Source organism: Caretta caretta, chromosome 14 (assembly GCF_965140235.1).
Source record: "Caretta caretta isolate rCarCar2 chromosome 14, rCarCar1.hap1, whole genome shotgun sequence".
NCBI classification, from domain to species: Eukaryota; Metazoa; Chordata; order Testudines; family Cheloniidae; genus Caretta; species Caretta caretta.
Genome location: NC_134219.1, coordinates 36,402,172 through 36,429,492, shown reverse-complemented (window position 1 = coordinate 36,429,492; position 27,321 = coordinate 36,402,172). Strand labels below are relative to the sequence as shown.

Sequence of the window (27,321 nt, the reverse complement as noted above, 5' to 3'; positions counted from 1 at the left end):
TAGGAAGGCAGGTCTGCCCCCTCTCCATGCCAACCAGCCTGCCCTGCCAGCCCCAGCCAGATTTCTCCTAGCTTGGCCTGACTCATCCCCAACCCTCAGCCAGGCCTGACCCTGTTCAACCGGCCCACCAGACCTACCCCCCACAACCTCAGTCAGCCCCAAAGCAGCCAGGCCTCCTCCCACTCTGCCCCCAGCCAGACCTGCCCCTCCCCCGCCGCTGGACATCTGGGGTAAGCCCACCAGCAACACATGGCCAGGCCTCTCTCAATTTGGTTTGCCCCCTGCCAGGCCTGACCCTTTCCTCAGCCAGTCCCCTGGATCTATCCCCCTCACTCAGCCACAGTTGACCTGGCTCCCCATCCACCTCAGCCAATGCCCTAGGCCAGGGGTTCCCAAGCTGTGGCTGCTAGGGTTGTCACCTCTGAGGTATAAAAGACCGGGACATCCGAACCACTTGGTCTGGGCCAGCTACCTCAGAAAAGGGGCTGTGCTGGGTGGTGGCCACCCTAGTGGCTACTGGAGCTTGAGTGTCTCTTAGCCACCCCCACCACCTTCCAAACTCCCTGCCTCTCAGGGAGCCATGCCCCTAGTTCCCCACTGGCTTCCCCCAGGCATACTCCAAAGGAATCGGGCTCTCAGAAGTACACAGCCTTGGCTGCAGCTCTGGGTTTGAATTCAAATTCAATGGACATTTCAATCTTTGGTGAAAAAACAGAGGAGGGGATAACTGAAAATACATTCACATTTTCCCTCCTGGTTTTCAAGGCCTCGGTGCCTTCAAATTACCAGTTCATGGTGAAATTCAACTAATGTGTCTTCAGTGGTTTGAATGGAGTAAAGAACATGTGAATGTCACGTATCAGTGCAGACAAGTGGCTAAACTGAGGAGGATTTAAAGTTTGAAGATCTGGAGTCTGAGGGTTTGTCTACACAGGAAAGCTACTGTGAATTTAAAGCTTCCTCCATTGGGTGATTGTTTCCTGATGTACCGTATAGAGACTCAAACCAAATGTATACCCCTAATAATAATTAATAAAAACAGTAAGAGGATGAGAAAATGCCACCATGGCTATACAGCAGAGCAAAAGAGACAGTTAGAGGCAAAAAGGCATCCTTTAAAAATTGGAAGTCAAATCCTAGTGAGGAAAATAGAAAGGAGCAAACTCTGGCAAATCAAATGTAAAAGTATAATAAGACAGGTCAAGAAAGAATCTCAATAGCAACTAGCTAAAGACACAAAAACCAACTGCAATTTTATTTAAGTATATCAGTTGCAGGAAGCCTGCTAAACACTCAGTGGAGCCACTGGATGATCACAACGCTAAAGGAGCATTTAAGGAAGACAAGGTCATTGTGGAGATGCTCAGTGAATTCTTTGCATTGGTCTTCACTGCAGAGGATGTGGAGAAAATTCACACACCTGAGCCATTCTTTTCAGGTGAGAGATGTGAGGAACTGTCCCAGATTGAGGTGTCAATAGAGAAGGTTTTGGAACAAATTGATACATTAAACAGGTAATAAGTCACCAGGACCAGATGGTATTCACCCAGGAGTTCTGAAGGAACTCAAAGATGAAACTGCAGAACTACTAACTGTGATATGTAACCTATCACTTAAATCAACCAATGTACCAAATGCCTGGAGGATAGCTTATTTAACACCGATTTTTTTAAAAGGCTCCAGAGGTGATCCTGGCAATTACAGGCCAGTAAGCCTAACTTCAGTACCAGGCAAACTGCTTGAAACTATAGTAAAGAACAGAATTATGAGACACATAGATGAACATGATTTGCTGGGGTAAAGTCAACATGACTTTTGTAAAGGGAAATCATGCCTCACCAATCTATTAGAATTTTTTGAGAGTGTCAAAAAGCATGTGGACAAGGGTGACTCGGTGTACTTGGACTTTCAGAAAGCCTTTGACAAGGCCCCACGCCAAAGGCTCTTAAGCAAAGTAAGCAGTTATGGGACAAGAGAGAAGGTACTCTCCTAGATCAGTAACTGGTTAAAAGACAGGAAATAAAGGGTAGGAATAAATGGTCAGTTTTCACAATGGAAAAGGGTAAATATCAGGGTCCCCAGGGACCTGTACTGGGACCTGTGCTGTTCAAATATTTATAAATTATCTGGAAAAGGAGGTGGCAAAGTTTGCAGATGATACAAAATTACTTGGGATAGTTAAGTCCAAAGCTGACCGAAAAGATTTACAAGGGGATCTCACTAACCTGAGTGACTTGGCAACAAAATGGCAGGTGAAATTCAATGTTGGTAAGTGCAAAGAAACACACATTGGAAAAAACAATCCCAACTATACATACAAAATGATGGGGTCTAAATTAGCTGTTACTACTCAAGAAAGAGATCTTGGAGTCATTGTGGCTAGTTCTCTGAACACATCTATTCAATGTGCAGTGGCAGTCAAAAAAAAAGCTAACAGAATGTTATGAAACATTAGGAAAGAGATCATAGAATCATAGAATATCAGGGTTGGAAGGGATCTCAGGAGGTCATCTAGTCCAACCCCCTGCTCAAAGCAGGACCAATCCTCAGCTAAATTATCCCAGCCAGATAGGATATGCCGGATAGCTAATAGGAAAGAAAATATCATAATACTACTATAGAAATCCATGGTATAGATTCATAGATACTAAGGTCAGAAGGGACCATTATGATAATTAAACAGTATGCCCACACCTTGAATATTGCATGCAGTTCTGGTCACCCTATCCCAAAAAAGATATAGTAGAATGGGAAAAGTTACAGGAAAGGGCAACAAAAAATAATTAGGAGTATGAAATAGCTTCCATGTGAGGAGAGATTAAAACAATTGGGACTGTTCTGCTTAGAAAAGAGATGACTAAGGGAGGATATGATAGAGGTCTATACGGTCATGAATGGTGTAGAGAAAGTGAATAGGGAAGTGTAACTGACCCCTTCAGATAACACAATGACACTAATAGGAAGCAGGTTTAAAACAAACAAAAGGAAGTATTTCTTCAAACAACACACAGTCAACCTGTGGAGCTCCTTGCCAGAGCATGTGAAGGCCAAAAGTGTAACTGAGTTCAAAAGAGAATTAGATAAGTTCATGGAGGGTAGCTCCATCAATGGCTATTAGACAAAATGGTTAGGAACACAACCCCATCCGATGGGTGACCCCAAACCTCTGACTTGGCTGATGGACTTGGCTGAAAGTCACTGATTTCTGTGCTAACAAGTTCTGTCCAGTTTTGGGCCCCACTCTTCAGGAAGGATGTGGATAAATTGGAGAGAGTCCAGCGAAGGGCAACAAAAATGATTAGGGGTCTGGAACACATGAGTTATGAGGAGAGGCTGAGGGAGCTGGGATTGTTTAGCCTGCAGAAGAGAAGAATGAGGGGGGATTTGATAGCTGCTTTCAACTACCTGAAAGGGGGTTCCAAAGAGGATGGCTCTAGACTGTTCTCAATTGTAGCAGATGACAGAACGAGGAGTAATGGTCTCAAGCTGCAGTGGGGGAGGTTTAGATTGGATATTAGGAAAAACTTTTTCACTAAGAGGGTGGTGAAACACTGGAATGCGTTACCTAGGGAGGTGGTAGAATCTCCTTCCTTAGAGGTTTTTAAGGTCAGGCTTGACAAAGCCCTGGCTGGGATGATTTAACTGGGAATTGGTCCTGCTTCGAGCAGGGGGTTGGACTAGATGACCTTCTGGGGTCCCTTCCAACCCTTATATTCTATGATTCTATGACTACCAGAAGCTGGGACTAGATCATTTAATAATTGCCCTGTTCTGTTCATTCCCTCTGAAACATCTGGCACTGGCCATTGTGGACAAAATACTGGGCTAGATGGACCATTGGTCTGACCCAGTATGGCCGTTCTTATGCCAAAGTTGGGTGAGATGATGTGTGGTATTGCCTACATCAGACGTTCAAAAATCATGTCAGGCCCCAATCACAAGATTGGCTTGAAAAATCACTAGATTTTTGAAATAATGATCATTGATACTTTCTAGTTCTTATGTAGCACTTACCATCCATAGGGTTCTTTACAAAGGAGGTCAAAATCATTGATTGCCCCTATGTCACAGAAATTTTGAGTTCTTTGTCTTTGCCTTCTGGGGTTTGAGTCCTCAGGATACACTTGAGTTAGGTTTCCACACTTGTCTTTGTAACCCTAAGGGGCAGAAATGTACTTTTTTAACAAAATGAGAGCTGAGATTTTCATGTAATCACTTGGATACTTTGGTAATGGGGGGCCACATAAGTTTGATAAATAGCTAGACATGTCCCCAAGAGCTGGGGCTTTCAATAAAACATCAATATCATGAGACTTGTGATAAACCCATGAGAGCTGGCAGCATTGATTATGGGATGTGCCTGATCTCATTTAAGTTCTTATTGCCCCTAGAACGTTACTCGATATTGTAAGTATGTTATTCAAGCTCATCTGACAAATACAGACCGTGGGTGCGGTAACAAAAGAAATTAAACAAGCAGTATCAAGGCCAGAGCTGAATAATACAACCACTAGCTTTTATATAGCACTTTTCATTAGCAGATCTCAAAGAGCTTACCTAGGAGGTCATGTGCATCATCAGCTCCTGTTTCCCACACCAAGGCTGGGAAGGGCTGTGACATAGTGGGGATTTTCCCTTGTTATGCTGTATGTGAGCCCATGTGAGTCTTACTGTTTTGCATGAATGCTGTGTGTGCCTCAATTTCCCGGTGCATTGCACCAATGTCTAGGTGGTGGGAATAAGGGTGTGTGACTTTTGTAGGGGCTGCTTCAGCTGCCTGCATGGATGCTATGGCAGCCCCTTCGTAACCTGAGACCCAGGAAGGGGATGCGACCAGGTGACTCTTGGCCCGGGAGGCGAGAAAAAAGGCTGGAGGAGAAGCAACAGGCGGGGGGCGGGGGCAGGTAGCTGGAAGCTCAGTCTCCGCTGGCTTGGGGTGCAGGGGGAGGGCCAGAGCCCTGGCTCTGGGCTCCCCTCCCCGAAGATGGACTTGGCTGAAAGTCACTGATTTCTGTGCTAACAAGTTCTGTCCTACGCTGAGTTCCTGTTGAATAATAAGCCTTCTGTTTTATCGGCTAGCTGTGAGTCACGTCTGACTGCGGAGTTGGGGTGCAGGACCCTCTGGCTTCCTCAGGAGCCCTGCCTGGGCGGACTCCCTGCAGGAAGCACACGGTGTGGAAGGGGACGCTGAATGCTCTGAGGTCAGATCCAGGAAGGTTGAAGCTGTGTAAGCTTCTTGCCCTGGAGACAGTATGCTCAGAGAGAGGAGGCTCCCCCAGAGTCCTGACTGGCTTCATATGGAGTAGTTCCAGAGCATCACCCCAGTGACTCTGTGACAAGGGCCAACTTCTGTCGGTTTCTTTGGCTTTGGTGCCTCACCTGCCAGCCACCTCAAGTGTAGGCCCATTTTACAGATGGGGAACTGAGGCACTGAGGTGAAGTGTGGTCAGCCAGTAGTTTGATTGTAAACTGTTCCCAAGAGGGACTGTCTTTCACTGTGTGCCTCTACAGTCATCCAGCAACATGGAACCTGGAACTCTTGGCACTATGCCTTACCCTTGTATAATGCTCTTCATCGATCTGAAAGCATTTTACACTGGAGTTCAATATCATTATCTCCATTTTACAGATGGGGAAACTGAGGCATGGAGTGTGACTTGCCCAAAACTCACCGAGCAAGCCTGTGACACAGCCAGGGATAGAATCCAGCCTCCTGCACCCCACTCCTCTTTGCTATCCACGAGGCCACACTGCAAATAGCGATACGTCCCACCTCTGCCTCAACTCAGATTAAGGAGTGTGCTGGGCCACATCCAATGTCCTATTCTTATTCCAAAATATGATTTTTTTTAAGGTCACACTTTCTTTCAAAAAATATTAAAAGAGGGGAAATTTTTTAAAAGAGGGGAAAGTGCACAAATAAAGTGATAACTATTTCCAGAGCCATTGGGGAAGAGATTCTAGAAAGAAACTGTAAGTATGCAGGGGGAGGGGGAAATCTATTTACATTGCAACAAAGGCTGATGCAGGCCAGGCAGAAGCTGTGCCCGCAGGTTAGCGTCACGGGATCGCTGAAATAGTCGAGGCAGAGGGAGAGGGTGATTTCGTCCTGGAGGCTTTGGAGAGGGTTTGCAATAGGCACCGTGTCTGAGACAGAGAAACAGGAAGGAAACGTTAGTGCTTCTGATACATTACTAGACTGCAAGGCTGCAGCCCTTTATCTAGAGGCAAGAGGATTTATCTTCCCCCGAGGATAAATCGACCCCCCCGAGCACTCTCCCGTCGACTCCTGTACAGTACTCCACCGCCGCGAGTTATAGTTATTTTTCTTTTTTTTTGCCGAGCGCGTATAGTTGAATTCGCGTACGTTAAATGCGGGTATGATGCGACTCCACTGAGTGGCTCTTCTATCTAGCAGACAAAGGTCTGACAACATCAAGTGCCTGGAAGCTGAAGCTAGACCAATTCAGACAAGAAATGAGGCACAAGTTTTTAACAATGGGGGTAATTAACCATTAGAATAATTTAATAAGGGTTGTGGTGAATTCTCCAGCATAAGCAATTTTTAAATCAAGGTTGGACATTTTTCTAAAAGGTCAACTCTAGTTCAAACAGGGATTGATTCAGGGAAATCTTATGGCTTGTGTTACACAGGAGGTCAGACTAGGTGAACACAATGATCCCTTCTGTCCTTGGAATCTATACATCTATTCAATCTATTTGGTGTTCCCATGGAAAATTTAATTGGATGCTACAAAGAAGCATGTTTGTGCATGGGTTAGAAAAGAAAGTTTGTAGGAATAGTTGCTATAATAGGGAGTGTTACCTAGTGGCTATGACACTGGACTAAGACCCTAAAGACATTGGTTCTATTCCTGGCTCTGACTTGCTAAGTGACTTTGGGGCAGTCACATTGGTCTATGCCTCAGTTTCCCTATCTGTAAACTGGGGTTAATGATCCTTTGTAAAAAAAAACTCCCATTGAAAAGTACTATTATTATTAATCAAGTGATGACATTACAAGCCAAAGCATAACTTAAGTACCATTGCTCCCTTCCCTCAAAGCTTCTTATTTTCTATTAACTCTCTCTACTGGAAGATTGCCCTCTTTTTGGAATTCCCCCCCCCCCCCCCAGAATGCCTTTTGTGACACTGGCCCTTTAAATTGGGCAAAGACAAACAGCTGATGCCCTAAAGTGATCACTTTGCAACAAGCAGTAGCTGTCTTTCACTTAGTCAGTGTGTGTAATGTTTCCTTGTGCTTGTTCTTGTGTCAAGCTATGTGTAATGCTTCTGAAACCTAGATCTCAAGGCGTGTTGTAAAGAGAGATGTATGTAACATTGTTCCCATTTTACAGATTGGTAAGGCTGAGGCACAGTGAGGTGAAGTGACTTGACCAAGTTTGCAAAGTGACTCACTGGCTTGAATTCACTCCTTTTGACCCCTCAGTCCAGTGCTCTACCTGTTGGACTGGGCTGCTTTCCTTCACTTTGTTACTGACTGACAAAAATGTGTTGCAGATCAAGAAAATTAATCCTTACTGTTTGGTCACCGATTAATTTGCAAAGTGACTACTTCTAAGCGCTTGGGAGGCTGAAAGGCTGAGTTAAGGTGATTTAGGTTTCCTAACTGTACATTTCCATAGCACAGTATCCTGTCTTCCATCAGGGGCCAAACCTACCACCCAACGTGGGGCTCCAACCCATGAGACTGAGTCTCATGCGCTACCAACTGAGTTAGCAGAGCTGTGCCTATGATCTAAACTACCCCTCAACTAGTTAACAGATTTACTTGAAAATTCTTAGAAAATGAATTCCCTGCTCCAAGTCACTGCTATCAATTTTATGGGGGGATCCCTTGCATTTTTCATTTGTACCAGAGCAAAGGACTCATCCTCTTTAAGAATAATATGTAACTCAGCCTTCACCATGGAGCTGCAACTGGTACCTCCGTAATAAAAACCCATCCAACTATATGCTGTTCACAAAGAGAAAGGATTAGACCTCATGTCCCTGTACCTTTCCCCTCCCCTACCACTGTCGGTGACCTGCAAGTAGGGTGACCAGATGTCCTGATTTTATAGGGACAGTCCTGATTTTTGGCTCCTATTACCTCCCCCATCCCCTCTCCCAATTTTTCACATTTGCTGTGTGGTCACCCTACTTGCAAGTGGCTTCTGAATTTTTCCCCACAGATTCCCCCCACCACCACTTTTCTGTGCTAAACCCACATATCCGAGCCCAATGATTGCAATTCATTAATAAGCTCTTTGGATCAGAGGCTATCTTTTTGTTCTGTGTTTTTACAGCGCCAAACACAACAGGGTTCTGGCCCATGACTGTGGCTCCTATGTGCTATGGTAATAAAATAATAAATAGTCACTAGCCTCTGAGAAAGGTGGCAATATTGTCCCACTGAACTCTTTCCGGCCTAACCCATCCTGATCCTCTGTCACTCTTCTCTTTCAAGACCTGCCTTCTGCTAATATCGCCTATCATCTGATCTACACACACAGTGTGTGTTTCTCTGTCCCAGTGCTCCTCATTGTGTCCATGTCTAATACCTGATGCCTTTGCCCAGAGCAGCTGGGTTATAAACACAGCACCAGAGTCTTCTGTGCATTACAGACCCTTCTCCAAAACCAGACAAATTCCCTCCTTCCTGCCCAGGAGTTTGGATACATTTTCCCAGATCTGGGATACATTTCCTATCCCACTGTCCTGACTCTCATATTTGCTGTGGCTCAAAAGGAAACTCCAGGGAGCATCTGTCTCACACACACCCTCCCTACCTTCTACTTACTTGAGTCAGAGACCTGTGGATCAATAGCGATTTCATCACCCAAGGTGAAGTTCTGGAACAGTCCGGTGCCCCAGCTGCAGAGCTCAGCTGTTTGCAGGCCCTAGATGGATCCCCTGGCAGCCTGCGTCCCAAAGCCTCCCCCTCACCTTGTCTGTCGAGGTACTTTGTAGCTTCCAGTGCCTTCCCAAACTACTTCACAACAGCAGTGATAAGAACATAAGAACATACTGGGTCAGACCAGTGGCCCATCTAGCCCAGTATCCTCTCTCCTGACAGTAGCCAATGCCAGGTGCTTAAGAGGGATGAACAGAACAGGCAACCATACAGTGGTCCATCCCCTGTTGCCCATTCCCAGCTTCTGGCAAACAGAGACTAGGGACACCATCCCTGCCCAGCCTGGCTAATAGCTGTTGATGGACCTATCCTCCATGAACTTATCTAGTTCCTTTTTGAACCCTGTTATAATCTTGGCCTTTGCTACACCCTCTGGCAAGCAGTTCCACAGGTTGACTCTGTGTTGTGTGAAGAAATACTTCTTTTTGTTTGTTTTAAACCTGCTGCCTAGTAATTTCATTGGGTGACCCCTAGTTCTTGTGTGATGAGAATGAATAAATAACATTTCCTTATTTACTTTCTCCACACCCAGTCATGATTTTATTGACCTCTGTTACATCCCCCCTAAGTCGTCTCTTTTCCAAGCTGAATAGTCCCAGTCTTATTAATCTCGCCTTTTATGGGAGCTGTTCCATGCCCCTCATCATTTTTGTTGCCCTTTTCTGAACCTTTTCCAATTCCAATGTATCCCTTTTGAGAGGGGGCGACCCCCATATCTGCATGCAGTATTCAAGGTGTGGGCGTGCCGTGGATAGAGGCAATATGATATTTTCTGTCTTATTATCCATCCCTTTCGTAATGATTCCCAACATTCTGTCAGCTTTGTTGACGGCCGCTGCACACTGTGTAGCTGTCTCTTCCCCGTCCAAAACAGCAGGAGAAATAGCCTGGGCTAGCTGAAGCTGAGAGTGGAAAACTGGCCTGCACTTCCAGGGGTGGATGGGAAATGTAGTTCTTCTTCCTCCTTGGGAGCTCTCGCTCCCCCTTGGAAACTGTAATCCTTCTCCACAGCTGGGGTCATCAGACAGCCGGGCTCAGACAATCCTCAGGCAGTGCAGTGCAGTTCCCCCAGTTCTGAGCCCAAGCTCAGAGGCCAGCTAGTTTCCTGCAGCATCACCAGGGATGTATGATTGTGAGCCTGGAGGAAGTGAATAAGCTTTTCTCCCATGCATGCTGAGCATCCCGCGTCTGCCTGTTGTTTTCTTGCTCTCCTGGGGAGAGACCTTCATTAAAGCCCCCATTGTGCTCAGCCTATGGGTTGGACTTTCTCCAGTGGCTGGAACCACTCCTGAGCCGGAGCCTGCAGGTGAGAGGAGAGACCTGGGGGAAAGGGCCGGGCAGGAAAGTGACTCTGCACAAACGGCCCCTCCTTGCCCCATCTCTGCTCCCGGGGGTCTGTGAGTCCCAGAGCTGCTGCCCTCCCTGACCCCCCCGTCCCCGCTTCAGGCTCTGCTCCCCTGAACACTTGCAGAAGCCGAGCCAGCTCTGGGGAAATTGTATAAACTCTGCACTTGGTCTTTCTCTTGTGTCTGTGCCCTGCTCCTGCGCGCAATAAATGTGTGTGCAGGATCCTAGGTGGGGGTGGGGATCACCTCAGTGTCATAGAGAGGGGCCACTCTGTGACAGGATTGCTATGCCTATGTAATATGCCAAGTGAGGGGACTCGCCAAGGCCATGGAATACTACTACCTCGCTCTCGTACAGGAGCGACACCCACTTACTATCTAGCACTTCTCATCAGTGGTGCTTTACGAAGGGGGTCAATTATCACTGACCCCTTTTTACAGAGGGAGAAACTGAGGCAAGCTCCAGTCACCCATGCCTCCTCTTGACCACCTGTGTATTTTTCTTCTAGTGACTTCTTCATTTGCCTTCACATCTCCTCCAGTGATGCCGGAAGGACTGGAAAAATGTATGTGGGGTGGGAAAGCCACCAAAAGTTGGGGGGCAGCTTGGGGAGTCCAAGAGGAGCAGAGGGGTGACTCCCAACAAGAGCCCTCCCCCTACCTGTGCCCGGATGCTGCTCCCCATCAGTGCCCGTCCCCCCTTCTGGCTCTGCTCACAGCAGCTATTTCCCCATGGGCAAGTGTGACTACTGCGTAGAGCAGGACACCTGGGTTCTTCTGCCACTGGCCTGCTGGAGGACTTTAGCCAGGTAACTTCCGCTCTCGAGGCCTCCGTTTCTCCATCTGTAAAAGGGGGGTTAATGATAGTGTCCCCAGCTTCCTCTGTGCTCACCGGCCACCGAGTGCCTATGCTTTCCAAAGTGTGTGTTTGGGTGCAGAATAGACCTTGTCCATCTCCCCGCCAAGTCTCTGTCACCTCTGATCTCTCTAGACCAGCTTAGACTCCTATTGGGTCTTTCCCTGACCTCCTCCCAGCGAACCCTGCTGCGTGTCTCAGGCGCTCCAAAGGGATAGGAGTGTCTAGCGTTCCGTTCTGGGCACTGTGGTGCCCCCGATGAGCCCTAGTCATAGGCTAGGGTCCCATTGCGCTAGGTGCTGTATGAACAATAACAGGATACATGATCCCCCCTGGGCTGCAACTTCCGCTCTAGCTTCCTGCTGGGCTGTTATGTGGTGTGGGAACCTGAACACATTTTTGGAGGGTCGTTCCTGTGCAGGACTCCTGGGTTCTGCTCCGGGCTCTGGCACTGATCTGGTGCATGATCCGGAGCAAGTCACAGCCCTTCCGTGTTTTTTTTTTTTTCTCCTGCTGATAATAGCTCACCTTAACTGATCACTCTTGTTATAGTGGGTGTGGCAACAAAGATTTTTCATGTTCTCTGTGTGTATATATATATATATATATATCTTTTTTCCACTGCATGCATCTGATGAAGTGGGTTTTAGCCCACGAAAGCTTGTGCTCAAATAAATGTGTTTGTCTCTAAGGTGCCACAAGTACTCTGCGTTCTTTTTACAGCTAATAATGAGATTTACCTTTCTTTGTGAAGCGCTTTGAGATGTCTGGCTGAAGATCCCCATGTAAGTGCTGAGGGCCAGAACCCCAGCGGGTGTAAATTAGCATAGCTCCATGGGGCTAGATTCCCAGCTGATGTAAATTAGAATCGCTCCATGGGAGTCAATGGGGACCAGATCCCCAGAGGGTGTACATTAGCATTGCTCCATGGGAGTCAATGGGGACCAGATCCCCAGCGGGTGTAACCAGCCATAGCTTCCACAAAGTCAGCCGAGCGATGCTGATTTACACCCGCCCCGCATCCGGCCTGACGTCTGGTTCCCGAGGCCGGCGGGGACCAGCCCCGCTCCCCGCGGGGCGCTGCGTGGCACAGGGGAATGGAGAGCCCGGCTGCCGAGCACGGCCCTGGCTGGACCCGGATTCCCGACACACACTCCCCGCAGGCGGCTGGGGTGGGGGCAGAATCCCTCTGGCCAGATCCGCCCCCTTTGGGCCATGTTCTGCCCCGGCGGGAGCGCAGCAATGCGGATCCAGGAGCTGGTGCCACCAGAGGGCTCTGGTTATTGCGGAGGGACGGGAGGCTGCTCTGGCTTATGCCTTTGCTCTCTTCCTCTGTATTTGCTTCTTCTTCTCCTTCGCTCAGGATATCAGGGGGCTGAGCTTCCTGGGTCAGACGCTGAGTGCCAGCAGCTGCGTCCATAGTGACCCAAGAGCCAGGACTGAGCAGTTGCTGCGCCAGGGAAAGACCTTCAGCAAAGCGCCCTCTGCGCCCAGCCCAGATTGGGACTCTCTCCGGTGGCTGGGACCTGCCCCGGGCTCTGCCCACACCAGCTCCTGAGCCGGAGCCTGCAGGTGATTGAGAGAAAGAGAGAGAGAGAATTCAGTCTTGGCTGTGGCCAGACTGTAAAAATGGCTCCTCGTTACCCTCCCCATAATCTCTATTCCCCGGGGGTCCGCGAGTCCCCGAGCTGCTGCTGTCACTGGCAAGCCCGGGCTCTTGCTCCTGTTTGCATGAGTGGATCCAGAAGTTAGCATTCTCCTCTGTGTGTGATTTAACTTGCTGAAGGCGGCATGGAGCTGCGGTTGGCTCTGGGGGGGATGTAAATTGGATTTCAAAAAGCCTCTGTATGATCATGCACGGAAAGGTGGGATTTAATTAGCCAGCGCTCGCAAAAGTGTCTTTGCTAGAGAAAGAGAAATATGTTGCCAACACCAAAAGAAAATGCAATCAGACATGAGAATCAGCTGCTAGAGCATAGGAGTGAAGGGTAGCGAATACATTTGTAAAGAGCTCTGGCCCTTGGAATTGCAGATGAGTGAACCTGATTTCAGTATCTGGAAAATCTCTTTCCAGCAATATTTAAAGACGGTTATAAACCCTCAGCTTCATAAGCTGATAGGTCAGTATTATGTGATCGAGACTAACCAGCATAGCTTCTGCAGAGCAACATCATGTTGCTCTAAGCTATCAGAGTTCACTAACACAGCGGCTCTCAACCTTTCCAGGCTACTTACCCCTTTCAGGAGTCTGATTTGTCTTGCCTACCCCCAAGCTTCACCTCACTTAAAACGGCTTACTTAAAAGAATCAGACTTAAAAATGTAAAAGGCTCCCAGCACAGTATTACTGAAAACCTGCTTCCTTTCTCATTGTTACCATATCATGAGAAAACAAATCAACTGGAATATAAATATTGTACTTACATTTCGCTGTATAGTCCATAGAGCAGTAGAAACAAGTCATTGTCTGTATGAAATTTGAGTTTGTCCTGACTTCGCTAGTGCTTTTTATGTAGCCTGTTGTAAAACTAGGCAAATATCTAAAGGAGCTGCTGTGTCCACTGGAAGGCCTCTGTGTACCCCCAGGGGTAGCATACTCCAGGTGGAGAACTAGGGCAAATAGTGGATAAGGAAGAAGCAGTAGACAGGTTTAATTTGGACTTTCAAAAACTTTGACAAAGCCCCTCACAAAGGGCTATTAAGAAAACCAAATAATGATGGGATGAGAGGTAAAGTTCTATTCTGGGTTGGAAATTGGCTAAGAGACAGGAAACAGTAGGTATAAATGGCCAGTTAACATAGATACAGAAGCTTAATAGCAGCTCCAGACTAGGAGGTTTAATATATTAGTGATTTGGAAACGAGGTGGCCCCCTTTGCAAATAACTAACTGCAAGAGTTTTGAGTCAACAATTAACTCTTAACCATTAACTAACCCAGCTGGACAAATGGGCAAAAGAACATCTGTGTCAATGAATGCATGGCAATGCACAACGGAGGGAATGATTTGAACCTGCTGCTGGGTTGTAAATTGGTAGAAGTGGGTGAAAATAAACGGAGGCAATTTTCAGCAACTCAAGGCATGTGTTCTCAACTCCACAGGATGTGCTTTTGTGGTTGACTAAGAAGTTTTGTGTCGGCTGCCCAAGAGAAAGGGTTTAAAGAGTAGAAAATAGTTTAGCTTTGAAACATCAGCTAAAAACCAGAGACAGATGGTCAACTGGTCTAAATTAGCAGAGAGACACTGGACAGGAGCGGCTCGGATTTACCCTCTGCATGTGGCCCAGGCTGGGTGGGACTGGAAATGGAAATCACATGGGATACACCATCAACACACAACCCCCCTCAATGCCTTTTCCACGGAGTCCCTGCTTGGGACAGACCACTACTTTAACTCTTCCTTTCTCCTTCCCCCAGGCTTTTGCCTCTTTCCCCACCCTGCCCCTCTGAAATCGTGGGGTGTAATTCTCCATCTGCCTCACATTTTGTTGCAGCCCGGTCACATCCGTGCAAAGCAAATGCAAAAGCTCCAACGTTCTGATCTGGTTGACTTTTGCACCCATCCTGTGTAGGTGTAAATGATCCACCCCAAGGGGCTAATTGTAACACACTTAAAGACCTAGATTGTATGGCCAGAAGGGATCTCTTTGGTCACTAGTCAGACCTCCTGTGTAGGATTTCACCTGGAGATTCATGTAGTGAAGGTGGGGATTTTATTCTTGACCCCTGTAAAGTGTGTGTGTGTCACAGCACCCTCTATCCTCAGAGAGGATAAGAGGCTACTACTGGCACCAGCTGCTGAAGTTCCTCCTTTAGCTCAAGAGGCTCAAATATGTGCTTTGATGGCGGAAGATTCTGTGTTCAAATTCTGCTACTGACCCTTCTCTGCACGTGGCTCTTTCACAAGGCTGTGGGAACCCTTGTACCCTTAATTATTGGGCTCAAAGGAGATTGTTGTTGTTGTAATTTGGTGTCCATTTGGAGCTGAAATTTAGCCAATGGATTAGGGCCATTTCATTGGAGATAGGCTTGAATACCATGCAGCAGTGAAAGAGGACTGTGTTTTGTATGTTGTTTGAAAATCTCACACTGTTTCAGGACTGAAGTTATGTAAACATTTAAATTAAGCCCTTTTCTCCAAATTTCCTGCACCAAATGCCATGAGATAAAATCGCAAGAATACAACATTGAGTTTCCAGCCTCCTAAACTGCAGAGATGCTTGAAAATGTGACCCCTATAGGCTCAAAAACCAGAAAGAAAATACTCCCCCCCCCCCCCATAATTTATCATTATTTTTTAAATCTCGTTATTTTTTGGTTGGGGCCTGAATGCTTTGGGGTTGGCAATACTGTAGTTACCCTTACCTTTCTGCTACGTTCCCCTCACACACACTGATATAACTCATGCTTAGTGTGGCTTTCTCCCCTCTAGTGACAGAAACATGTAGAGCTTTGAGCTAGCTCCTGATGATGGGGCACACCACCTGGGTCTCTTACATCTGGCAATTGCAGCTCATACTGTTGGATCTAGAGGTTGCAGGTTTGAGCCCCACCCAGGAGCGGGAATCTTACCCTTCTGCTTCTATCCAAGAGAGGGTGAGGGGTATGATGCTCTCAGTAGATGAAAGGGATCTGGTCTCTTCCCCTCCCTCCAGTCTCATCCTTGGCTGAGTCTGTTCCTGGCTTGGAATGCAGCACAGATGGGACCAGGGTGTGGGCTGCCAGGAGGATGCAGCCACCAGATGGAGAAGTTGAAGCTGGTTAGTATATACCAGTGGTTCTCAAACTTTTGTATTGGTGACCCCTTTCACATAGCAAGCCTCTGAGTGCGACTCCCCTTATAAATTAAAAACACTTTAAAATATATTTAACACCATTATAAATGCTGGAGGCAAAGCGGGGTTTGGGGTGGAGGCTGACAGCTCGCGATCCCCTCCCATGTAATAACCTTATGACCCCTGAGGGGTCCCAACCCCCAGTTTGAGAACCCCTGGCATAGACCTTTCCAGATCAGCTGGTCTGTCTTGCATGCGCACCTGCTTCCCTCCAGCCCCTGTGTCAACAGCAGAGTAGCCCCTGGGTATGGGGGAGAAAGGAGGAGACCCCCCAACACATTTTCCTGAGACTCCAGACTCCCCATTGCCCCTGCTCCACGCCTTCTGCTATCAGCCCCTTCCCCACTGAAATGAATGGGAATTGGGTCTCCTCGCTGTTTCTGAAAACTTCACCCCTTAGTTCTAGAGCTGGTCGGAGACACTGGGATGGAAACCTTATGCCATCGGAATATGCAGTTCTGTCATCAGATTGATTTGGGGGAAAAAAGGGAAGAAAACGTTTTGATTGTGTGTTTTGAAATGACTCGTTTTGAAATTGCCATCATATAATGCAAAATAGTAAGGAAACAAGTCAAAACAAAACCTTTCAAATGCCCTGAAACAACTTTTTGAATTTTCCTTTGCCGAGAATTTCGAAATTTCCGGTGTTCGTGCCAACTCCCAACGCAGGTCCGTTTAGAAATCACGAAACCCTCTGTGACATGGAACCTCCGTACTCTGCACAGCTGTGCTCGCTTACATGTCAGTGTTGGGCGCTTACATGGCCTTCGTTATTGTAGCACTTGTGCACTTTGCAATCACAATTTTTAACATCTATATTCATGCCCCTCCCCCAGTGCTATATGTTTGTTGGAGAAGCCAGGTCCAAGAACTGGGCTTTGCACTGGTGGCGGGGAGGTTTGTGAGGGTCCTTGCTTCCTGAGAGAGTTTATTCCACTGCCTTAGGCACCTCCAAGAAAGTTCTGATTGATGCAGGGCCACCAGCTGCTGTAATCAGGGTACCACCCACAGAGTGCACTTAATAACCAGGAACCTGATGCTGCAGCCTGGGCTGATCCCAGGAATAAGAGGTAGGGGCTTAGCAGAAGCACATTAGGCCTGCACAGGGGAGGGAATGACAGTCCACCCCGGGAGGCAGAGGGCAGCCTGGCCCTGCGATGCCTGCACCGGCGGACTTACGGCTGGGGCGGTGGGTGCTGAGCGGGGGAGGTTTTGTTGTTGCAGAGGCCGGCAACCAGTGGAGGAGGCAGGAGCCGTGTCTCACCATGGAGCAGTACGTGCTTCTGGACCCCCGGCAGAGGGCCCTGTACAGGGATGTCATGCAGGAGAGCTACGAAACCCTGATGGCCCTCGGTAAGTAATCGCTTCCTCTTCTCCATAGGGAGCCGTGAGTGGCCCCATTCAGGGGTCTTCCTTGCTGGGGAATCCACCCCCTGCTTCCTCCTACGCCCCAGAACTCAGGGATGTAGTGGAGAAGGGAGTGAATGAAGCCATGGGAGCAGGACAGTGGGTCCCAAGTGGTAGCTAGGGCTGGTGGTAGCTAGGGCACTACCAATTTCACGGCTGTGAAAAACATGTCACAGACCATGAAATAAGCCCTTCCCCATTCAATCTGATCTCCTTCTGCTGCTAGGAGAGCCCCAGCCAGCGGGCTCCTAGCTCCAGCTGCCCTGGGGAGTCACGGGACTTGTCCAACCCCTGCACAGCCGCTTGGGGGGCGGGGAGAGCTCAGACCCACTTCCGGGAAGCTCCCTGATTGCTGCCTTCAGAGTCCAGCTCTGAAGGTGGCATGGAAGTGAGGGGGGCAATCCTGTGACACCCCCCCAAACAGATTTGTGACTCCTCCATAATCCCCTTTTGGGTTGGGACCCCACGGTTATACCACCATGAAATTTCAGATTTAAACATCTGCAAACGTGAAATTTACCAGTTTTCAAATCCTATGGCCGTGAAATTTACCAGAATGGACCCTGAATTTGGTAGGACCCTAGTGATAACAGAGGGAGACAAAGGCGGAGGAAAAGGATATCCCAAAGGCAGGGCTGCAGAAGCCTGCAAAACAGGACAGGACGTGTCCCAGGATGCCAGAAGGGTCTGGGAGGGGAGGAGGTGGGTCCCTGTACCGGAGGCAGCAGAGGGTGTGAGGAGGATACGTCCAGGCGTGGGGGGGGGACAGGCCCCTCAGAGTTACTAGGAAAGGCAGCGGAGGGAGACTGAATCTGAGTGGGAGAGCGGGCATCTGAGGGCTGGAAACAGAGATCTCCCTTGAGGAGCTTTGGGGTGAGAATTGGCGGATGGGATAGCAGGGCTGAGCGAGAAGGGCTCCTCTGGGGTGGGGAAAGGGAAAAGCAGCCTATTTAACAGGGGCAGGAGTAAAGGGGTGGGGAACAAGCTAGTAGAAATGTGACTCCTCTCTGATGGGCTGTGATGTCACTGGATTTCTTGAGCGGTGAGGAGAGAGGCTGAAGGCGGATAGGAGATGAAGTCTCTCACAGAGGGGAGAAGGACGAAGGACCTGGTTGTGGCAGAGAGCAAGAGCCCCAGGGGCTTCTGGGAAGGGGCCACTGAGGCTGAGGGAGGCGGGGGGGGGCGGCGTGGCAATGCCCAACCTGCTCTGATCTTGCTCATTTTGTTGCTCGCCCTGTCCCCGAGCAGAATTTCCAATTTCCAAGCCTGACCTGCTCTCCCGGCTGGACCGAGGGGATGAGCCGACAGCCCTGGATCTTCACGTACCCAGAGGTGGCCGGGCAGGTGAGTCCCTCTCCAGGAAGGAGAGGATCCCTGCAATGTCACGCATGGCTTCCCACCAACCCTGACTGAGCCCTGGCAGTAGCTCCCTCCCCGGGAGCGTCCGCATGGGATGCAGAGGCAGAATCGATCCCCCTCCTTTTGGGGTCGGGTTCTGGGGGGAGATGTGGCTGCTGGCCGTTTGATCTCCCTGGTAAGGGCAGACAGAAAGCAGAAGATCAGGAGTCCGAAGTGCAGGCAACGTGATGTTTATTGGTGTTAATCAGGCAAGCATAGCCATAGCTCTGCACGCTGGCAGAGCCTGTTTCCCCAGTGTCCCCGTTCCCCCCTCCGTAGCAGGCATAATTATACCTGAAGTGCACGCCCTTTGTCCAACCCCTTACCATTTATGGTCATGTGCCATTTTGGAGGGACTTCGGTCTGGGGGCTTCGGTACCACCTCTTTTGTACCCCATGGGAGGGGTAAGGAGTGAGGTTATGCTTCAGTCAGGGACAGGCATTTCTTTGGCCTGTTAGTGTTTCTTATACTCCCCGCCCCACTCCAGTCCCTTTGCCCCTCCTGACTGGTTGCCTGACCTTGCCTTGAGTTAAGATTTGAGGCAGTCTTCAAGTGTACGCTCGTATATTACACCCCCATTCTACCCAGCAACACTTTAGCTCTATTTCTTATCTCTTCCTCCCCCTCCTCCCATCTCCTTGTGGGCAGATGTAACACACAGTGTTCTTTGTTCACCCATATTAGTAAGAATATAAAAATATCAAAAGCCAAACGGGCCATCAAGACCCAAAATTCTATCTCCAGCAAATATAGAGGCCTGAATGCTGCATTATCATCACTAACGCTCCTCGGCAGTTGTGGTTTGTTCCCCTCGCCATGCAGGGAATGACTCGTGTCTGGGTCTCTCTCCCCTAGCAGCAGACAGCACCGCCAGTGGGAAAGAAGAAGAGAAACCCCAGGAAGCGAGCCCAGAGGAGCCAGCCCCGGGAAAAGCCGACGGCGCTGGGAAGGCTCCCCAAAGCCCCGAGGCAGGGGAGAAGCCGCCGGCTAACAGCGGGGAAAGCCCCAACACCTGTGCCGAGTGTGGCAAGACCTTCAGCCACAAGTCGGCGCTGGCCAAGCACCAGAAGATCCACACGGGCGAGAGGCCCCATGAATGCCCCGACTGTGGCAAGACCTTCATCCAGCGCTCGGACCTGACCATCCACCGGCGGGTGCACACCGGGGAGCGCCCCTATGCCTGCCCCGACTGCGGGCGCCGCTTCAGCGTCAGCTCCTCCCTGCTGACCCACCAGCGCACCCATGCGCCGGGCGGAGAGAAGCCCAACCGCTGCCCGCAGTGCGGCAAGAGCTTCGCCGACCCCAGCGCCCTGGCCCGGCACCAGAAGAGCCACCTGGGCGGCAAGCCGTATGAGTGCGGCGTCTGCGGCAAGGCCTTCGCCTGGAGCTCCCACCTGGAGCGGCATCAGCGCATCCACACGGGAGAGAAGCCCTTTCAGTGCGGGGAGTGCGGCCGGGCCTTCGCCTGGAGTTCCCACCTGGACCGCCACATGCGCACCCACGCGGCAGCTGCGGAGGAGGAGGAGGCTGAGGAGGAAGCCCCGCCCCCGCCGCAGAGATGCGCCGACTGCGGTAAGCGCCTCAACCACCAGACGGACCCACAGCGCTTCAAGCACAAGGGGACGCAGACCCAGGACGGCGGCGGGGTGGGAGAGGGGCCCTGCCAGGTCGAGGAGAGTGGCCCCGAGCGGCCCCACCGCTGCCAACAGTGCGGCAAATGCTTCAGCCAGAGCTCGAACCTGCTCAAGCACCAGCGTGTGCACACGGGCGAGCGCCCCTACGCCTGCCCGGACTGCGGGCGCCGCTTCCGCTGGGGGTCGGCCCTGGCCAAACACCGGCGCACCCACGCCCGGGAAAGGCCCGCCGAGGGCCCGGCGCCGGCCCGTGATGCCGGCGCTGCCGGCAAGCCGTACCCGTGTGGGGCCTGCGGGAAGAGCTTCGGCTGGATCTCGCACCTGGAGCGTCACCGGCGCATCCACACGGGAGAAAAGCCCTACCGGTGCGGGGAGTGCGGGCGGGCCTTCGCCGTCAGCTCCCACCTGGAGCGTCACCGGCGCATCCACACGGGTGAGCGGCCCTACCGCTGTGGCGACTGCGGCAAGAGCTTTGCCGTCAGCTCCACCCTGCTGGCTCACCGGCGCACCCACGCCACCCGGGAGGGGAGGCCTCACCAGTGCCCTGACTGTGGCAAAGGTTTCACTGCCGCCCCAGCCCTGGAGCGGCACCGCCGGCTGCACCGGGGTGAGAAGCCTTACCAGTGCAGTGTCTGTGGCAAAGGCTTCGCCTGGAGCTCGCACTACGACCGGCATCGGCTCACCCACACCGGAGAAAAGCCCTTCCCCTGTGCCCACTGTGGAAAGCGCTTTGGCCGCAGCTCCCACCGCAACCGGCACCAGCGGGCCCACGCCCAGGCCGGCGCGGAGAAACGGCACGTCTGTCCTGACTGCGGCAAAGCCTTCAGCCTCAGCGCGGCCCTTGCAGCCCACCAGAGACTCCACACCGCTGGCACCGACAGCCCGCTCTCCCTGCTGCCGCCCGCCTGGTGGGAGGCCGAGAGGAGGACCGGGACGACCACGCCACCGCCCGAGGCCTGGGCTGAGGATCCGGCCACCCGCTTCCAATGCCCTGTCCCCTCCGCTTCCCCGACTGCTTCCCCCCGGGCCTGGGCGACCAAGCCTCTCTCAGCTCCTGGCGCATGGAGGCCAGGGGAACGGGAGGCCAGTGCTGCTGCCCCTCTGGAGAGCTGGGCCCAGCAACCTCCTCCCAGCTCCTAACATGGCTAAGCAGGGTGTGTAGGGGGAGGGGGAACCCCTGTCTTTGGAGAGAGCCAGAAACACCCTCTGCCCTAGATGGGGCTGGTTGGGGGACTGGCATGTTCTCCCTCCCCAGCCAGGGGATTCTCTGCGGGTGAAGGGGGGGTGGCAGTTTGCCCCCTCACACCGGCAGCATGATTCACTGCTGATGCAGAAAAATGGCCCTTGAGCCGCCTGGTAGCTGAGACCCTCTTCTCCCCCCCCGCAGAATGCCATAGGGCCAGGGGGTTCCCCCCACCCACCCCATACCCAGGCGGAAATGAGAGCTAGAAGGGAAGGGGGTGGAGGGCTGGGTCTGGGATAGGGACTAGATATGGGGGGAGGTGGGGTGGACATCAAGCAGGGGGGATGAGAGTTTGGGGACTGGGGGTGTAGGAACCAGAGGGGGCAGCAGACATTGGGTGGGGGGAGGGTGGGAAGCAGAGCGAGGTGGGGGGCTGAGTGTTTAGGGTTCAGAGGGTTGGATGGGAAGCAGACGGAGCTTGCAGCGTATGGGTGTGCTGGGGGCAGGGGGGTATCTAGCTTCGTGGGGTAGAGATGGGATTACGGAGGTGCCGCCCACCGATACAACTTTTTCCACCTGCTCCACTCCGTTTGCTTCTGTGCTGTTGCCGGCTCAGAAGGAAATGGGGGAGACCTCAGAGCAGACAGGCGTAGGGGATGTGGGGCAGAGGTTGGGAGAGAGAGAGTGGCAGGGCGGGGGGATCTGTCCCTGGAGCAAAGGAATGGCTTTGGAGCAGCACACGGTTCACCAGTGGGACTCCCTGCTGCTGGAGACACCTGGAGAAATAAGCGCAGTGAAGGGCCTCTGTGGCTGGGAATCTGCCTTGTTATAGGCAGATCAGGGATCCCCAGGAGCCATTGAAAGGAGGGGCCAGTGACCCAATGCCCGACAAAGGTGTGAAATTTGGCCCTAGAGCCACAGATGCACAAGCCCCGCTCCATGGGTCCTGACCCTCTTTCAGGATGTGAAAGGCAAGGCTCAGGACTCTGCCTTGCTCTCTGCTCCAGGGGGATGAATTCACCCAGGACCATGCAGCGCTGCAGCTGGTTTCCATGGGCCCTCCCCTTTGTGGGAGGCCTAGAACAGCCTTTGTGGACCCAGGGAATCCGATGTCAATAGCATTAGCTTTGGGGTGTCACATTTATATGATCCCCGCCTTTGTGTTAGCCTGGGAGGGGTCACATTTATACAGTTCCCCCTCCCTTCCGTTAGCTTCAGGGTGTCATGTCTATACTGTCCTTCCTTTCCGGAGCCTCCGGGCATTTCATTCATACTGCTCCCGTCAGATTCGGCGTGACACATCCCATGCTAGACAAAGGTTGGTTAGAAAGGCTGAGCTAGTATATTTTCTACGTTGGCTGCACTAATGCTGGGTCTGACTGTGCTTCCCTGGGTGGGTGTCAATGGAAAAATCCTCTCTGGCCTTTCGGGGCCAGTTGGTTAAGTAGCGATGCTCACAGCTAGAGACGGAGACAGACCGAATTGGGGAAGGAAGTTACTGCCTGAGCTCTGCAGTGATGTCAGACAGTCAGGAGGGAGTGAAGGTCAAAGATAAGGGCGCTGGGAAACGACAGCGTTTGCTCTTGAGAGCCAGCCAGCTGAGAACTGTGAACTTGCTGAACTGGGACAGACAGGAAATGTCCTGTGAGTATCAGGGAAAGCTGCCCTGAATCCTAAAGGGCTACGCATGACACCCCAAGAGGAGGGAACAGTGTGGGAAAGGGGGTGTCTGCGGGTTCCTGAGAAGAAGAGGCTGGTCAGAAAAGAAAGCTGGGGAAGTCAACAGGCCAGCCCGGCCCTGAAACCAGACCAGGCTGAGTCCAGCGGTGAGGAGGCCACAAGGAGTCGGGAACCCTGACAGCTCAGCTGCCGGAATCCGCCTCCTTCCTGGGAGCGTGGCTGCTGACAGACAAGGAGCTAACACTACATCTCCTAGTTACCACAGCAGGTGACTCCTTGGAACCGGGTTCTCCCGGCCACATCATTGGCTTTTGTCACTCGCTCAAGCGGTTTGTCTCAGGGAAGAGCCTGAAAGGCTGGTTTATTGTTGGGGGAGGTGGGTACCGGGACAGAGATGGGTTGGGAATGGCACAGGGGTGTAGTTGGGCTGCAGGCACAGAGGTGGGACGAGGGTTTAACTTTTGACTTCCTTGCTTTGGATTAGAGGGTAATAAAGTAGAATGTAGTTTAGCAAAACTCAGTGTGTCTGGAGTCGTTCATAAAGAACAGGAGGGAGAGGGAGGGTGTGTGTGGTGGAGGGGGAGTGTTGGAAGACAGAAGGAAGTGTATTTGTCTTTGCTGCATCCATCTGTGGTGAGAGCCCAAACAATAATATCCAGCTCTTACTTAGCGCTTCTCATCCGCAGATCTCAAAGCATTTTACAAAGGTGGTCATCAGTAGGAATTTTCTGTAATATTTTTATGAATCCTAGGCATACCTCAGTTTCCCTTGGTACGCTGCACTGCAACCCCATGAGTGCAAAAGGGTTAACGCTGCTCCTGGAACAGTGCAGGAGATGGGTGTGTGGCACCTCGCTGTCTAGGGGGAATGACTGGGTCACTGAGGAACTGATTGAAACAGACCCAGATCAACAGAGGATGCAGCAAGACAAAGTGAGACCCCCAAGGACTGAACAATCAATGCCTAACAGGAAATCCCAGCAGGCAGGACATGTGAACTGGACTAAGAGTTGCCCTTTTGGAGGGACACAGGAACTGTGAGCTGGGCAGACAAAGGGGAGGGGGAGACAGGGAGGGAGTCCATCACAGCTTGGCTCATGGCCCTCGCTTGGCCAGGATGGACTGGCATAATTTCTGCCTCTCTCTGCTGCCCCGAGGCCTTTCAGATCTGGTGTGTCAGGTGACTAATAAATGGTTCCCTTGTTTAGGAAAGGCTGCTTGCATCTCTGCAGGACTCTGAGAGCCTGGTGCCCTGAAGGGCTGCCGTACAAGCCTCCCGCAAGAATCTGGCTCCGCTGGATTTGCGGGTAGAGAGAAACAGGGATCACTACTGCCTAAGACTCAGTCTCGGAGGCCGAGGGCCTGCCCTCTGGGTCCTAGACACTGAAGGGGGTCACTCCCCAAAGACTGGTGATGGTTGGGGGGCGGGAATGTAGACCAGACCTTGTGACTCCATGACAGTATCATTATCCCTCTTGTACACATGGGGAAACCGAGGCACAACAGAGCAACCTGCCGGAGGCCACCTAACAGGCCTGGGGAAAAGCCAACAATAGACCCCAGCTCTCCAGAGTCACCAATAGTGGATTAGCCACTGGGCCAACGGGGCCCATCCGCAGGGGTCCCAGCCAATGGGGGGCACCTGGAAAAATGGGCAACCACATCACCCTGACCTGCTCTCCACCCACCCGCCGCTCCTGCTAGGGAGCAGGGCAAGCCCCCATGCCCCAATCTCATTTCCCTGGGGGGGTGGGACCCCACTTGTTCTCGCCCAGAGCCCCACAAACCCCTAATCGGCCTCTGAGAGTCACAGTCCAGTGCTCTATGCCCTAGGCCACCAATGGTGGGAGTAAGTATAGGGAGTCTGTCTTCCATAGCACCAGCTGGAAGCATTCAAAACAAGCAGGAAAGAATGCCATTTTTAAAAATCCCAGGGTTTTAAAGACATTTTTTTCTTCCCCTTCTGGTCTCTGAGCCCTTGGGTTATGCATGTGGGTCATGGTCTCAAGCTTTTTTCTGCAACCACAGAAGCTGGCAACTTACTTAAAAAGATTTTCCTACAGATTTTCCAGGAGCTGGGCACATACCTTGAGACTCTTAAAATGGGGAGAGTGGGCAACCTTGCTGTGCGTAAGATATGTGGATTTTCAAAAGTGCCTCTAATTTTGCTCATCAACCCCTCTTGCCACATGCCTACTTTGCTGCCGAGCCCAGCCCCTGCCAGCTGCTGTGCACAGCTGCTGTTGGTCTGTGCAAAAGTGGGTACAAGGAGCCAGGTGTGCAAGAGAATTTCAGCTGCAAAGGAATCGGGCAGGTTTAGTCCCATGTTTATGCAGTGTCTAGATTTCATCCTAATTCCATTTTGACTGGAAACACTGCAGCTGGGAGGCTAGAGCCCCCTTCTATCCACCTCTGAGAAAAGAGACCCCTGGGGATGTTGATGGACAAGAGCTGGTCCCTCCTGTTGTTACACAGCTGTGGGCGCCCTGAATGCCACCTCCTTTCCAGGTCAGGGTAGGTGGGAGATGTTGGGGGGGGGGGCAATGATTTTTTTTTTTGTGATGGGGGGTGCTGGTGCTGAATGATTTTTGGTAGGGTGTTTGAAGAGGGGAACTGGAGCCAATGGGTTGCTATGGCAGGGGTGTGGGGGTGATGCCCCCACAACCTCTGCCCGATGGAGTGACCTGACCTCCTCCCAGCCCCCTGTCTGTGCTCTGGTTGTGGAGCAGGAAAGAGGGGGAGGGTGGCAGGACAGCCAGGGAAGGGGGCTGTTCCCCTGGGAAGGGAGGGCCTTATATGCCAGTATTGGTAGATTAGCACTTAGTACAGCGAGGGGAGGGCTCCCTTAGGGCAGCTAATTAGCAAAGCCAAAAAACTTTCCCAGGTGCAGAACTTGGGGAGGGGGGGTATGTTTTGCTGGCCCGTCATCTGCCTGCCTGTAAGGTGGTGGGACTTCTCACATGGTGTCTGTACAGCCCCTGGAATCACAGGGGGCCTGATCTCAGTTGGGGTCTCTCAGGGCTACCATGATGCACTGTAGCACCTAAGAGCCCCATCCATGGAGTAGGACACCATTGTGCCAGGTGCTGTACAAACACAGAACAAAAATATTGTCCCTGCCCTGTGGGGCTTACAATCTATAACAACAACAAAGGGGTGTGAGTAGGGGAGGCAACAGAGCCAAATTATTTCTGGGGTGTGTGGGGAGGGGGGAGACAGAACAGGAGCCAAATTATATGGGGAGGAGGGATGTGAACCAAATGATTTTTGGGGGGGGACTAATGGGAAAGGGAGATAGGAGCCAAAAGGGGGGTGGGGTGGAACAGGAACCAAATGTGTTTTAGGGGGTGTGTGTGGATTTTGGGGTGCCACAGCAATGCCACAACCTGGCCAGGGAAGGATGCTGCAGAAATGCTTTAACTTTACAGAAAAAAATGTTTCTTTGAAGGAATAAGTAGGGGCATAGCGAGCAGATCGAGGGACGTGATCGTTCCCCTCTATTCGACATTGGTGAGGCCTCATCTGGAGTACTGTGTCCAGTTTTGGGCCCCACACTTCAAGAAGGATGTGGATAAATTGGAGAGAGTCCAGCGAAGGGCAACAAAAATGATTAGGGGTCTGGAACACATGAGTTATGAGGAGAGGCTGAGGGAGCTGGGATTGTTTAGCCTGCAGAAGAGAAGAATGAGGGGGGATTTGATAGCTGTTTTCAACTACCTGAAAGGGGGTTCCAAAGAGGATGGCTCTAGACTGTTCTCAATGGTATCAGATGACAGAACGAGGAGTAATGGTCTCAAGCTGCAGTGGGGGAGGTTTAGATTGGATATTAGGAAAAACTTTTTCACTATGAGGGTGGTGAAACACTGGAATGCGTTACCTAGGGAGGTGGTAGAATCTCCTTCCTTAGAGGTTTTTAAGGTCAGGCTTGACAAAGCCCTGGCTGGGATGATTTAACTGGGAATTGGTCCTGCTTTGAGCAGGGGGTTGGACTAGATGACCTTCTGGGGTCCCTTCCAACCCTTATATTCTATGATTCTATGAACACAAACCCCAGCTCTTTAGTGGA

General features: G+C 51.1%; 1 protein-coding gene across 4 annotated transcripts; it reads left to right on the top strand.

Annotated features, from left to right (window-relative positions):
• Positions 1–9,885: 9,885 nt before the first annotated feature.
• On the top strand, positions 9,886–21,883 carry LOC125621759 (uncharacterized). 4 transcript variants are annotated; one of them, XM_075119438.1, is made up of 7 exons: positions 9,886–10,223; positions 10,773–11,072; positions 11,843–11,904; positions 12,483–12,691; positions 17,177–17,305; positions 18,608–18,703; positions 19,614–21,883. In XM_075119438.1, the coding sequence occupies exons 5-7, from the start codon at positions 17,218–17,220 to the stop codon at positions 21,530–21,532; spliced, it is 2,103 nt and encodes a 700-aa protein (XP_074975539.1). In that variant the 5' UTR covers positions 9,886–10,223; positions 10,773–11,072; positions 11,843–11,904; positions 12,483–12,691; positions 17,177–17,217; the 3' UTR covers positions 21,533–21,883. The 4 variants fall into 4 exon arrangements, with proteins under 4 accessions (XP_074975539.1, XP_048674965.2, XP_048674964.2 ...); XM_048819008.2 differs by lacking the exons at positions 9,886–10,223; positions 10,773–11,072; positions 11,843–11,904 and having other exon boundaries at positions 12,389–12,691; XM_048819007.2 differs by lacking the exons at positions 9,886–10,223; positions 10,773–11,072; positions 11,843–11,904; positions 12,483–12,691 and adding an exon at positions 12,888–15,877 and having other exon boundaries at positions 19,617–21,883.
• The last annotated feature ends 5,438 nt before the right edge of the window (positions 21,884–27,321 follow it).